Genomic DNA, 14963 nt, shown 5'->3' on the forward strand with positions numbered 1-14963 from the left:
ATCTTAAATGTTATCAATGCGACAGTTGTGCAACAATTAAAGCCAATTGCGGCAACATTTGACGTAGTGCAATACCTGCTGCTGATTGGTTGGCTGTATGCACAGGAACTACATTTCTAATGCGGCGTTTCAAAAAAAAAAGGAACTCAGCAAGAGCTAGAAGTCAATCAAAGTTGCTGCAAGGAGAGGATGTTTTGTCTTTTTTTTCTGGGTGTGGATAATGAATACCCAAGCCTGGAGTTCTCCTGTCCGATAATGAAAGCGCGATTCATGGCGGTGGGGCCTCACCTCACATTCAGGACAAAACCAGTCGCCCTCAGGCTCAGCGTTCAGTTTCAGACACTTAGCGTGATAAACTCTTGGGCAGAGCTCACAGCATAGAACTTGACCTTCTCGGTGACAAACCCAGCAGTAGAAGTCATTGCGCCCGTCCTGCGGTACAACATCAACAGGGTCTGTGGTGAGTGGCTGCTTCATATAGTAAAACGGACCATGTCTTAGCTCTGACTGAAATGTAGGCAAGAGAGAGACAGGATTGGGTTCAAAACACATGTGCATGGACAAAAGACTGCAACAAAAAATGTCAAACGTACAATAAGCAAAATCATATATTAAAACGACATGCATGCGTGTGAGAAGTACAATGCCTGGCTGACACCCATAGTCATCCTTCTACCGACCAATCACTATCAGGAAGAAGAGGAAGGGAGGAAGGAGGAAGAAGAGGAAGGGAGGAAGGAGGAAGAAGAGGAAGGGAGGAAGGAGGAAGAAGAGGAAAGGAAAAGGGAGGAAGAAGAGGGAGGGAAGAAGGAGGAAGAAGGAAGAAGAAGAGGAAGGGAGGAGGAAAAAGAGGAAGGGAGGAAGGAAGGAGGAAGAAGAGGAAGGGAGGAAGGCGGAAGTAGAGGAATCAGGGAGGAAAAAGAGGAAGGGAAGAGGGAGGAAGAAGAGGAAGGAGGAGGAAGAAGAAGAAGAGAAAGGGAGGAAGAAGAGGAAGGAGGAAGAGGAAGGAGGAGGGAGGAAGAAGAGGAAGAAGGAGGAAGAATAGAAAGGGAGGAAGAAGGAGGAAGAAGAGAAAGGGAGGAAGAAGAGGAAGGAGGAGGGAGGAAGAAGAGGAAGGAGGAGGGAGGAAGAAGAGGAAGGAAGAGGAAGGAGGAGGAAGAAGAAGAAGAGGAAGGGAGGAAGAAGAAGAGGAAGGGAGGAAGAAGAGGAAGGAGGAGGGAGGAAGGAAGGAAGGAAGGAAGGAAGGAAGGAAGGAAGAAGAGGAAGGAGGAGGGAGGAAGAATAGGAAGGAGGAGGGAGGAAGAAGAGGAAGGGAAGAGGGAGGAAGAAGAGGAAGGGAAGAGGGAGGAAGAAGAGGAAGGGAAGAGGGAGGAAGAAGAGGAAGGAAGAAGAGGAAGGGAAGAAGGGAGGAAGAAGAGGGAGGAAGCGAGAAAGAGGAGGAAGCGAGGAAGAAGAGGAAGCGAGAAAGGAGGGAGGAAGAAGAGGAAGGGAGGAAGTAGGAAGAAGAAGAGGAAGGGAGGAAGTAGGAAGAAGAAGAGGAAGGGAGGAAGGAGGGAGGAAGAACATGGAGCTGCGGCTCATACCGGGTGCCCCCATAGCAAGCTGCTTGCTGTGGGGGCAATGAACAGGAGGGAGGGGCCAGGAGTACCGAAGAGGGACCCCAAAAGAGAAGGATCTGGGCTGCTCTGTGCAAAACCATTACACAGAGCAGGCAAAGTATAAATTGTTTGTTATTTTGAAACAACAAAAAAAAAGAAGACTTTAATATCACTTTAAAGTGGAGTTCCACCAAAAAAAAATCCAAAAATGGAACTTCCGCTTTTTGGAATCCTCCCCCGCTCCAGTGTCACATTTGGCACCTTTCAGGGGGGGGGGGGAGCAGATACCTGTGTAATATAGATATTTTGCTCCCACTTCTGGGCATAGATACCTGAGCCACCTGCGGGTATCTATGCCACCTCCGGTGCCTTCTCTGCCCCCCCCCCCCGCTGTCTTCTGGGAGACACACGGGTCCCAGAAGACATCAGGGACCAGTGGGATAGTGCAGCGCGAGTCGTGCATGCGCAGTAGGGAACCAGGAAGTGAAGCCGCAAGGCTTCACATCCTGATTACCCTACCGAAGATGAAGGCGGCAGCACCCGAGAACCGAGGGACAGATCGGCTTCGGGTGCCGACTTTGCCGGTGCCCTGGACAGGTAAGTGTCCTTATTTTAAAAGTCAGCAGCTGCAGTATTTGTAGGTGCCGACTTTAAAAATTAGGCGGAACTCCGCTTTAATCTCCTTCTCTGCAGCCTCAGCTGCACACAATTAAACAGTGACGGTTTGCTGCGCCGCTTTCAAATCGTACCGCCCTTGTGATCTTCAGCAGGTGTCCGTGGAAAGCCAACGTTTGCCAGCACCGGACTGCATGGTAAAAATGTAACATGCGACCCGGCTGAGCTGCATTTTCCAAAAACAGTACATGCCTGTCGACTTGGTGCGATTTCAGTCCATTCACAATGAATCGCCTGAAATCGCACGGCACAAGTGAATCGCACAGGTGAATGCGCAGCGAGATCCACATGCAGTTCCTAGTGTGAATGGGCCCCTAAATGTGAGCCGTGCTGTAAACGGGGCCCCAAGTGTGAAGGAAAAGGTCAGGAATCCAATCAGATGTGGATTATTTGCTATGAGCTCCACCAAAATGAGTCATACTGGCAGCAGAATCGGAAATAACCCGGTGAAAGCCGGTCGATCGTTTAATGCATTTGGTGAAATCTCAGCCAGGCAGTGCACAGAAAAACAAAAACATTTCTTAATGCAGTTAAAATAAAAAACAAAAGAAATAAGAACACGACACAAGAAAATAAAAACAATGAAAAAGTCCAGCAAAATGAAAGCAACAAAATACTGAAATATCCATCAACAATGCATTTCCTCCTGACGGCGGGGGAGGGGGGGTCCCCACAAGTTGTACCCATCAGACTAAATACAGCCCCCGCCATACTACTTTACTCCCACGCAGGAATCGCATACTCCATTCTGAACAGTGGAACAAACAAAAACACAATGTACAGCCGTGGCCAAAAGTTTTGAGAAATATATAAAATTTTCACAAAGTCGGCTGCCTCAGTGTTTTGGGATTTTTTTTTTTATCAGACGTTACTATGGGATACGGAGGTAGCATTACAGTAAAACCTTGGTTTGAGAGTAACTTGGTTTGAGAGTAACTTGGTTTGAGAGCGTTTTGCAAGACAAGAACACTTTTTTAAATTAATTTTGACTTGATATACAAGCAATGTCTTGATATAAGAGCAGCGTCATGTCACATATGAGTATAAAAGAGAAGAGAGACGCCTCTAAGTGTAGCAATACGGTTACATTTAACCACTTAAGACCCGGACCAAAATGCAGGTAAAGGACCTGGTCAGTTTTTGCGATTCGGCACTGCGTCGCTTTAACTGACAATTGCGCGGTCGTGCGACGTGGCTCCCAAACAAAATTGGCGTCCTTTTTTTTCCCACAAATAGAAATTTCTTTTGGTGGTATTTGATCACCTCTGCGGTTTTTACTTTTTGCGCTATAAAACAAAAATAGAGCGACAATTTTGAAAAAAAATTCAATATTTTTTACTATAATAAATATCCCCCAAAAATATATAAAAAAATTATTTTTTCCCTCAGTTTAGTCCGATATTCTTCTACATATTTTTTGTAAAAAAAAAAAAAAAAAATCGCAATAAGCGTTTATCGATTGGTTTGCGCAAAATTTATAGGCCCGGATTCACGTACAGCGGCGTATCTTTGAGCGGGCGTAGCGCATCTCATATGCGCTACGCCGACGTAACAGAGAGGCAAGAGCAGTATTCACAAAGCACTTCAGCGCCAAATCCAAAAACAAACACCGCTGCAACCCCGGGCAAGATGCGGATGGACTCGCAGACAGACACGCTGGACGGAGGAGGACACCTGGATGGAGGCCGCAGACAGACACCTCCAAAGCCGCAGACGGACACCCACAAGGCTGGACGGACCCTGCGCAAGGCCGCAGACGGACGCCGGACAAGGCTGCCGATGGACGAAGGGCAAAAATTTAAGTTTTCTTTTTTTTCCTTTAACTACCTTTCTAAGCTTGGGGTGCGCGTTATACGCCGGCGCGCTGTATACCCCCATAAATACGGTAATTATTTTGTTTCCATTGACTTCAACGGGGAAACTCGCTTTGATACGCGAGTGCTTTGGATTAGGAGCATTCTCCTGGAACGGATTATATGCTCGTAATCCGAGGTTCCGCTGTATATGAACACTGCCATCATAAAACATTGAAGCAGAAGACTTTGTGAAGATTTACATATTTGTGTCAGTCGTCTCAAAACTTTTGGCCACGGCTGTACTTTGTTTTGGAAAAGGGAACAACATTCACGGCGTCATTGTTTTAAAAGTAAGAATCAGAAAGTCTCATTGGGCACGTGTAATTTGGCAGCGTCTCTAGGTGTCTGTAATCCCAGGCGGCAGCCGGCTGGGACTGTTTGTACCTCTGTAATTGGTATTGTTCTTAGTAAAACATATAAAGTATCAACATGTAAATTGGTTTCACGCCTTTTTTTAAAGCTGATCTCCGGGCAGATAAAGGAGATTACAAAGTAATGCAGCTTTGTATTCATTATTAAGAACCAATTCAGATGTGCAGCCAACGGGTCAGAAAAGTAGGCGGTTGAGCCACGGTTTTACCAACCCCCCACCTAAGCAAAGGCACACAACTGCTCATGTCTGTACACATGCCGCAGCCAAGATGCTTTGCTTCACAGCTGCAGCAAAAGCTAACCCCCCCCCTAGTGAATGGGACCATACAACTAAGAGTTCTGCTCCAGGTCTCCATCCTGGTGTCGCACACAGGGAGGGGACCGGCATTAAAATCCCTGCCTCCATAACCTAGCCCTGTGTGCAGGACAAAACGCATCGGGGCATGGCACGGAAGGAGCCAAGCTGAAGCCGCTTTCATCAGTTTGCTACTCTGGTCCTTTCGGGAGTACGGCATTCAAGTTTTCTTCCCCCTCGGTGAACAGGGGGGCCATACAATTGGAAAGCTTAGGGTGCCATTCTAGCTCTCCAAACCAACAGTATCTGGTGACCCACACAAAGAGGGGGCCTGGCATGGAATTCCCCACCTCTATGACTCCTGTGTGCAGGGCAAAACGCGTCGGTGCATAACCCAATTGGAGCCAAGATGAAGCTGCCTTCGTCAGTTTGCTACTCAGGCTCTTTTGGGAGAGCGGCATTCTGATTTTCTTCCCCTAGTGAAAGGGGCCATACAACTAGAAAGCCTAGGGTTCCAGGTCTCCATCCCAATCTGGTGACTCACACAAGAAGGAGGCCCGTGTGGAAATCCCCATACCTCCATGACTCCTGTGTGCAGGGCAAAACGAGTCGGAGGCGCGACCCAGATGGAGCCACTTTCATCAGTTTGCTACTCGGGGCTCTTTCGGGAGTGCAGCATTCTGATCCCCCCCCCCCAGTGAAAGGGGCCATACAACTAGAAATTTTTGGGTTCCAGGTCTCCATCCCAATCTGGTGACTCACACACCAAGGGGGAGGCGTGGAAATCCCCATACCTCTATGACTAAGCCCTGTGTGCAGGGTGAAATACATCGGGAGCGTGGCCCGGATGGAGCCGAGCTAAAGCAGCTTTCATCAGTTTGATACTCGTGCTCTTTCTGGAGTGCGGCATTCAGGTTTTCTTCCCCCCAGTGAATGGTGCCACACCAGCGGGCATGTGCGATGCATGCGGTTGTGGCACGGTGGGTCAGCATTTGGAACTGGGAGTCTGGCTTTGGGGACTGTTTTAGGTGTGTAGTTGCCTATCCTTGCGTTATTGAAATTAAAAGGTAGTTTAATCGGCAAATGTGCTTTAGATTGGATTGATATAATTGCCCTGGGTTCCGAGGTTTTCAGTAAATGACATTATACCTCCTCAAAGTTTGTCAAAGACCCTCTGAAAAACGATACGGGGACCATCTGGGGTGACAAAAAAAGGATATCAATGCTTCATAAAAAAGTAATGGATGAGAGAAATGACTTGGGGGGGGGGGGGGGTTGGGATTTCCTTTTTCGTGAAGTCATATAGGTGAAAGGCAGAAACTATCCTAGACAAGAAGGAAGCCCTGGGCTTCAACACCTTGTCCCTACGGAAAACCAGAAAAGGGTCTTTGTAGGAAAAGTCTACCGGTTAAGACACTCGTGTTGGAGAGGTGATGGGTACAAAGTGTACCTACCTTGAGGGTGACAGTAGAAAAAGGAATGTGTCTAATGTGTTCAAATGGCAAGTCCCGATGAGCAGACAGAACCAAATTCAGATTGCATAGAGTCACAGGGGATTGAACGGGGGTGGAGTTTCGGTGGAGGTCTCCCTGTACAAAAGGGTCCTAATCAAGAAGCGAGGAGCCAAAGGTCTTTGAAACAGAATAGATAGGGCTGCGACTTGACATTTGACCGTGCCGAGAAGCAACCTCTGGTCAAGACCCAGTTGCGGGTAGGAGAGGATTCTTCACAATGGAGAAACTCCTAGGGTGGGAGTTCCGATGATGGACCTTGCAGGAATAAGTCTTCCTAGCTATTTGAATCATTGTATGAACAGAGGATCAGCATTTCCCCCCCTGACAGCTCCCGGTCCCCGCTCTGTAACGAGCAATCGCGGGTGCCCGGCGGCGATCGCGCCTGCCGGGCACGCGCAGTATCCTGTGAGAGAGCCGACGTAGAGCTACGGGCTCTCGCGCAGGGGAGCCAACCTGCCGCCGTAAAACGACGGCGGCAGGTCGGCAAGTAGTTAAAGACTTCCTGTGTCCCTCAATGGATGTGAAAAAATATAAAATATTGGTTATGTTTGGTGGCAGTCGTGACACTTTGCATACACAGGACAAAGAGAGCCATACGATGCCAATCACCGGCCATACCTGGTCCTTATTGTGACTGTTCAACATTCCCGGCTTCTTTTTCTTTTTACTGGGGCTGGCGGAGGCGTCCGGAGGGGAGTGTCCATTGGATGAATGCTGCGGACTGGGAAGCTTCCTCTTCTGTCCTGGACGCTCGGCAGAGCCGGGGGCTGAAAACGCAACAAGAAAAAAATATTACACCACAGGCTATACATCAATCGAGCAGGTTTGCAAATACAACGTTTCCCCACTTTGCTGGCTGCTATCCTCTGAAAGCCGTACAATTTATTTTATTCTGTACAAACTCAACATTCATTGCAGGCTGCATCGGAATTATGAGTGTCCTCAAAAGGGCCGGTTGCATCTGCAAGACTTTTAGGTAGATTCAGGTAGATGGGCTTAACTTTAGGGCGGTGTAGCCTAGCCTGTTTAGGCTACACCGCCGTAAATTAACTAGGCTAGTAGTGATTTTCAAACTACTTACCTGCTAATCTACGGCGGCGTAGCCTCAAACGAGCGGGCGTAAGGGCGCCTAATTCAAACGACTTGGAGGGGGGCGTGTTGTATGGAAATGAGGCTTGACCTCACGTTTTTTGACACTGCGCATGCGCCGGGCACCTACATTTCCCAGGGCGCATTGCGGCTAAGTATGCCGTACGGGCCTATTGATTTCGACGTGGACGTAAACGATTCGCGGACGACTTACGCAAACGACGTAAAAAATTCGAACCTCGCGGCGGTAAGGGCGGCCATACTTTAACATTGTTATTCCACCTCATAGGTGGAATAACTTTAGGCCGCCTAAGGCCTTACGGAAACGACGTTAATCGACTGCGGCGGGCTCGCGTACGTTCGGGAATCGGCGTAAAAGCTCATTTACATAATCTACGCCGGCCGCAATGGAAGCGCCACCTAGCGGCCATCCGAAAAATTGCAAGCTAAGATAGAACGGCGCAAGCCGGCCTATCTTAGCTTTGTTTAAGCGTATCTCTGTTTGAGCATACACTTAAACAAACGCCGGCGTAGATTCAGAGTTAGGTCGGCTTATCTATTGATAAGCCGGCCTAACTCTTTCTGAATCTACCTATATATACTCGAGTATAAGCCGACCCGAATATAAGCCGAGGCACCGAATTTGCCCACAAAGAACTGAGAAAACGTATTGACTCAAGTATAAGCCTAGGCCTGGCATGTCAAATTGGCGGTATTTGCCGCAAATTGCTGGCAATGGCACCGTCCTAATCGGTGCGACGCTGCATCTGCGGCACTGCACCGATTTCAAAAGGTAGTCTCTGTACTACTTTTTGCGATTTCGGCCCGCGATTTACATTGACATCTGTGCAGAAACCTGCACAGATGTCTCTGTAATCGCGGCCGAAATCGGGACTGTCAGCGGGAGTGAAATGGTTCAGCTGAACTCGCACGGCTTCACTCCCGCAGCCCAGTGTGAACCTGGGCTAAAGGTTTCATAATTACAACAGACCCCTAAACAGCCTGGCATTCACAGCGACACCCAGGGCTGCCGTCGGGGGGGGGGGAGACACAGCCCATACACATGTAGGGGGCCCGGCCACCCAGACCCCAACCAAAAAGACAGGGTTGTTGTTGCTGTAGTAACTAGCAATTGCTAAAGCAAGGTGGCTGTAGAGTGAGCCAATGTACTCAAAGGGATGTCTCTTTGCTCAAAATATGGGGCTCTCTCTTTGCTGGGTTGGGAAGTCTCTTTGCTGGGTTGGGAAGTCTCTTTGCTCAATATGTGGGAATGTCTCTTTTCTCAATATATGAGGCCATCTCTTTACTGGATTTGGATGTCTCTTTGCTGGGTTGGGCTGTCTCTTTGCTCAAAATATGGGGCTCTCTCTCTGCTGGGTTGGGAAGAATCTTTGCTGGATTGGGAAGTCTCTTTGCTCAATATGTGGGGAGTGTCTCTTTGCTGAATATATGGGGCCATGTCTTTGCTGGATTAGGGTGCCTCTTTGCTCAATATGTGGGGATGTCTTTCTGCCCAATATATAGGGCCACCTCTTTGCCGGATTGGGATGTCTCTTTGCTGGGTTGGGATGTCTCTTTGCTGGGTTGGGAAGTCTCTTTGCTGGGTTGGGCTGTCTCTTTGCTCAATATGTGGGGAAGTCTCTTTGCTGGGTTGGGAAGTCTCTTTGCTGGGTTGGGAAGTCTCTTTGCTGGGTTGGGAAGTCTCTTTGCTGGGTTGGGAAGTCTCTTTGCTGGGTTGGGAAGTCTCTTTGCTGGGTTGGGAAGTCTCTTTGCTGGGTTGGGAAGTCTCTTTGCTCAATATGTGGGGGATGTCTCTTAGCTGGATTGGGATGTCTCTTTGCTCAATATGTGGGGATGTCTCTTTGCTGAATATATATCGGGATGTCTCTTTGCTGAATATATGGGGATGTCTCTTTGCTCAATATGTGAGGGATGTCTCTTTGCTGAATAAATGGGACCATATCTTTGCTGGATTGGGATGTCTCTTTGCTCAATATGTGGGGATGTCTCTTTGCTCAATATATGAGGCCATCTCTTTGCTGGATTTGGATGTCTCTTTGCTGGGTTGGGCTGTCTCTTTGCTCAAAATATGGGGCTCTCTCTTTGCTGGGTTGGGAAGAATCTTTGCTCAATATGTGGGGGATGTCTCTTTGCTGAATATATGGGGCCATGTCTTTGCTGGATTAGGGTGCCTCTTTGCTCAATATGTGGGGATGTCTTTCTGCCCAATATATAGGGCCACCTCTTTGCTGGGTTGGGCTGTCTCTTTGCTGGGCTGTCTCTTTGCTGGGTTGGGCTGTCTCTTTGGTCAATATGTGAGGGATGTCTCTTTGCTGAATAAATGGGGCCATCTCTTTGCTGGGTTGGGAAGTCTCTTTGCTGGATTGGGATGTCTCTTTGCTCAATATGTGGGGGATGCCTCTTTGCTGAATATATGGGGCAATCTCTTTTGTTGGATTGGGATGTCTCTTTGCTCAATATGTGGGGGATGTCTCTTTGCTCAATATATGGGGCTCTCTCTTTGCTGGATTTGGCTTAGCGGGATGGCCAGTGGGCGGATTTGGTAGAATGACCAGTGGGGTGGGCCCTGGTGAATGTTGGTAGTTGGGCCTGGGGGGGGGGGGGGGGGGGCAGACTTAAAGCTGTCTTTTGGGGGGCCCCCAAAATTTCTGAAGGCTGCCCTGATGACACCCGTTGTAGATAGGCTGGGTCGCTTTGTTATCCTGAGAGCCCAAAACACAAAAGGTGAGGGCCCAACATATGTTCTCCATGCCCATCAGGAGCCTCCATGCATCAGTACCTACAAGCCGTGTTGCACTTCGTGGCCCCATACACACACACACACAGGCAGATTAGAGCATGTCTCTGTTCCTGTGTGCTCAGAAGCGGCGCCCCCCAGTCATTAACTTTCTGGCGCAGAACTCCACCAATCAGAAGAGGCGTTACACCCCCCTCCCTGCACAGGGCACTCATTAAACTCCAAGGAGACTGGTGAGGAGTGTGGGATACAGTTGGCATGAACCCGTTTGGTTGAAGGAACACGTTATCTGTGACCTTCCCGTCGATCTGTGCCTGAAATTCAGCCCATAAACCTGATTGGGCGGCTCGCTGGCAGGCCTGCGCTTTATTATGCTGGTTATTATTTGTGTCGATCCTCACGTGTTGCTGCACAGGATCGGAATACTTTCTATAAACATGAAGAGCTTGTTTGTGCATGTAGGGGAAGAGGGCAACGTGCACCATTACCGGGACTCAACCAGATCCAGATGTGTACTCAGACAAAGGGACTGGGGGATGGGAGGAGGGGGGGGGAGGGGGGGTGTTGTGTGTCCGCAGGAAGGAGCATGGAGAGCAGAGGGACACCTCCTCTGAAGCTGTACAGGGAGGAGGAGATTTTGCAGGTTTTCCCCACTTACAAAGCATGTAGGGGTCTGTAATTCTTATCATAGGTACCGTATATACCCGAGTATAGGCCGAGTTTTTTATGCTGAAAAATCTGAGTCAGCGCTGTGTTAACTAGTCAGCAGTAGGGTGACCATGTGTCCCGCATTGCCCGAGACAGTCCCGCATTGCCCGAGACAGTGCCGCATTGCCCGAGACAGTCCCGCATTGCCCGAGACAGTTCCGCATTGCCCGAGACAGTCCCGCATTGCCAGAGACAGTCCCGCATTGCCAGAGACAGTCCCGCATTGCTCCCGCGACAGTCCCGCATTTTGCGTATCTGTCCCGGGTACCTTCAATTCCAGGACAATACAGTGTCCCGGAATGTAACTGACACAGCCCCTCCCCCAGGCCAATCTGATGTCCTAAAAAAAAAAAAAAAAAGGCCGCCACATCACTGCTTTACTCACTGACAGTACTTGTCCTGGCCCGGAATGCCTGGAGGAGCACAATCCCCGCCCCCCCCTGCTTGTGATTGGAGAAATCATAAATCCCGCCTCTTGTGTCCAATCACTGTACTGTGGTTCGTTACAGCACAAGCTGATTTTTGGGAAAGGGGGGGGGGGGTGTCCCTGGATGATAGTTTGGAAATGTGGTCACCCTAGTCAGCAGCCGTTGCCGGGTGTACTGCGCATGTGCGAGCACGAGCACGTCCAAGAGAACGTCTTTCTTGCTGTGTGCGATGGGGGATTATCGTGCGTTGGACAAAGGACGTGCTCGCGCATGCGCAATACACCCGGCAACGGCCGCCGTCTACAGTAAACACAGTGAGAGAAGGTGGTAAAACTTGGAACAAGGTACGGGAGGCTGCAGATGGGCACAGTAAGGGCTGCAAAAGGGCACAGTAAGGGCTACAAAAGGGCACAGTAAGGCCCCTTTCACGCAGGGCGGATCAGTAAGCTCCGTAAGCTCAGCGGGGATCGCTCCCGTTGATCCCCGCTGAGCTGGCGGATGACAGGGCAGTCTCCGTACACTGTGCAGGGACCGCCCCCTCTCTTTTCTCCGCTCTCCCCTATGGGGGGAGCGGATGAACACGGACCGTATGTCTGTGTTCATCCAATCCGCTCTGCAGACGGATGAAAAAAATAGGATCTTCTTCCGTCTGCAAAATCGGATGTTTGCGGAGGCGGACGATGACGGGTGTCAGCTGAGACCCGCACGTGTGAAAGGGGCCTAAAGGGTTACAAAAGGGCACAGTAAGGGCTACAAAAGGGCACAGCGAGGGTGCAAATGGGCACAGCGAGGCTTTCACACCGAGGAGATGCCCTGGCAGGACCGCTCCAAAAGTCCTGCCAGCAGCATCTTTGGAGCGGTGTGTTTACCGCTCCTCCACCGCTCCTTCCCATTGAAAACAATGGGACATCACGGTAAAAGGGAACAGCAAGGGCTGCAAATGGACACAGTGAGGGCTGCAAAAGGGCACAGTGAGGGCTGCAAAAGGACACAGTAAGGGCTGCAAAAGGACACAGTAAGGGCTGCAAATGGACACATTAAGGGCTGCAAATGGGCACAGTAAGGGCTGCAAAAGGGCACAGTAAGGGCTGCAAATGGACACATTAAGGGCTGCAAATGGACACAGTAAGGGCTGCAAAAGGGCACAGCGAGGGCTGCAAAAGGGCACAGCGAGGGCTGCAAAAGGGCACAGCGAGGGCTGCAAAAGGGCACAGCGAGGGCTGCAAAAGGGCACAGCGAGGGCTGCAAATGGGCACAGTAAGGGCTGCAAATGGGCACAGTAAGGGCTGCAAATGGGCACAGTAAGGGCTGCAAATGGGCGCAGCAAGGGCTGCAAATGGGCACAGCAAGGGCTGCAAATGGGTACAGCGAGGATGCAAATGGACCCTGTTTCCACTTAAAGCGGTTGTAAACCCCCCCCCCCCCCCAAAAAAAAAAACCTGCAAGACAAAGGCATAATGAGCTAGTATGCTAGTCTAGTGATCGCTGCGGCGAAGCATTAGCCATTGAGAAAACCGGCATTCTCAGTGCGCCTGCGCCGTAGACAACTGTGTATTCCTTTTGGCAAATATCTCCTAAACCGTGTGGGTCGCCGTTCGTAAATGCATGGAAAGGCCCGAGGACAGCTTGGCTAACCTCGGAAAGACTAGAGAACGAAGTCTTTCCGAGGTCAGCTGAACTGTCCTCGGGCCTTTCCGGCCCGTTTCCGAGGCCATTGAAGTCAATGCGGAACCAATGATTTTCTTTTCCATTGACTTCAATGGGGAAACTCGCTTTGATTGCGAGTGCTTATTCTCCTGGAACAGATAATATGCTCGTATTCCGAGGTCCCACGGTATTAAAACACAGAATTGGTAATACGCCATGAAAGGATTGTACTGTACCGCTGTTCTCGGTCTGAGACAACATAATAAATAACTGGCTTATAATAGAAGAGTCCCTCTGCAGAGTGTCTGAGGGTGCGCGTTTATGGTCGGTAGACGTGTTTGTACTCACCGGACGGCGGGCCGTCTGCATGTTCTGGGGGTAATCCTTCTGGATATGCCACAGCTGGACCTGAAAATAAGGAAGGAAAAACGATCAATTAAAAGTCTATCTGGGGTTAAAATATAAAATCTGATCTCCATTTCTACATTATATGTAAATTATTTTCTAACCGACGCCCATTAATCTTACTTTGTGAGACGACGCCCACATATTTACGGTCTTCAATTCTGGGAGTCACTATACTGCAGTGTCACACATTTCACATAGCTGGCCTTCAAAACTACAGGAGGCGCTGAGGAGGAGGAGATTCAGAAGGCGGAGTCAGTACAGAAATGGCAGCTTTCAGGCAGCAAGGTACCATGGGATATGTAGTCTTTTTTTTCACCACAACCCATCCAAACCCATTTGGTACAATACTGCCCCCTCTAAGGGCTCGTTTTACCCTTGCTTTGATCTGAACGCACATCGCTCTTCAGACAGCAGTGAGGAGGCGTTGTATTGCCACTCACTCCATGGAAATCACCCCTATCCTGGACAGTATCTCACAAAAGTAAGTACACCCCTCACATTTTTGTAAATATTTTCTTCCATCTTTTCATGTGAAATGACACTTTGCTACAATGTTGTGTAGTGAGTGTACAGCTTGCATAACAGTGTAAATTTGCTGTCCCCTCAAAATAACTCAACACACAGCCATTCATGTCTAAACTGCTGGCAACAAAAGTCAGTACACCCCCTAAGTGAAAAAGTCCAACTTGGGCCCAAAAGTGGCAATATTTTGTGTGGTCACCATTAATTTTCCAGCACTGCCTTCACCCTCTTGGGCATGGAGGTCACCAGAGCTTCACAGGTTGTCACTGGAGTCCTCTTCCCCCTCCTCCATGACGACATCACGGAGCTGGTGGATGTTAGAGATCTTGCGCTCCTCCCCCTTCCGTTTGAGGATCCCCCACAGATGATCAATAGGGTTTATGTCTGGAGACATGCTTGGCCTGTCTATCACCTTTACCCTCAGCTTCTTTAGCAAGGCAGTGGTGGTCTTGGAGCTGTGCTTGGGGTGGTTATGTTGGAATACTACCCTGCAGTCCAGTCTCTCAAGGGAGGGGGGTCATGCTCTGCTTCAGTATGTCACAGTACATAATGGCATTCATAGTTCCCTCAATGATCTGTAGCTCCCCCAGTGCCAGTGATCTGCCAATATGGTTCCGGCTATCAGGATGGTTCCTGTAAGGACTGCGCAGGCGCAATCCTTGCCGACGGAAATCTCCGAACCTCGGCCGGCATCCAGGGCGACAAGGAATTTGAGGAAAGTGGCCAGTCGGCTCCGCTCGCTCAGCCTCCTGGCTCTTTTTTTAACATCCTCCAATCCACAGGGATGTTAAGGAATGAGCCTGGATGCCGGCCGAGGTTCGGAGATTTCCGTCGGCAAGGATTGCGCCTGCGCAGTCCTTACAGGAACCATCTGGATAGGGGAACAATACCGACAAGTCACCGGCAGCACTCATGCAGCCCCAGACCATGACACTCCCACCACCATGCTGGACTGTAGACAAGACACACTCAAATACAACCTCTGGATATGAAGCCGAGCACGTGCACTTAACTTCTTGGGTCGACCATGGCGAGGTCTGTCCTGTTAAACCGGTTAAACCGCTGTATGATCTTGGCCACTTTGAAGAGATCC

General features: G+C 49.6%; 1 protein-coding gene across 7 annotated transcripts in view; it reads right to left on the bottom strand.

Moving 5' to 3' along the window:
- Window positions 1-14963, bottom strand: part of ZMYND8 (zinc finger MYND-type containing 8) — a 142308-nt gene that overhangs the window by 49973 nt on the left and 77372 nt on the right. For all 7 annotated transcript variants that reach the window (XM_040330305.1, XM_040330304.1, XM_040330308.1 and 4 more), the window contains 3 exons: window positions 13289-13348; window positions 6929-7077; window positions 289-507 (listed from right to left, as the gene is read on the bottom strand). In XM_040330305.1, the coding sequence (XP_040186239.1) occupies window positions 289-507; window positions 6929-7077; window positions 13289-13348 (428 nt within the window). The remainder of the gene's footprint in view (window positions 1-288; window positions 508-6928; window positions 7078-13288; window positions 13349-14963) is intronic.

The sequence above is a fragment of the Rana temporaria genome, chromosome 12 (genome assembly GCF_905171775.1).
Source record: "Rana temporaria chromosome 12, aRanTem1.1, whole genome shotgun sequence".
In the NCBI taxonomy this organism is placed as follows: Eukaryota; Metazoa; Chordata; class Amphibia; order Anura; family Ranidae; genus Rana; species Rana temporaria.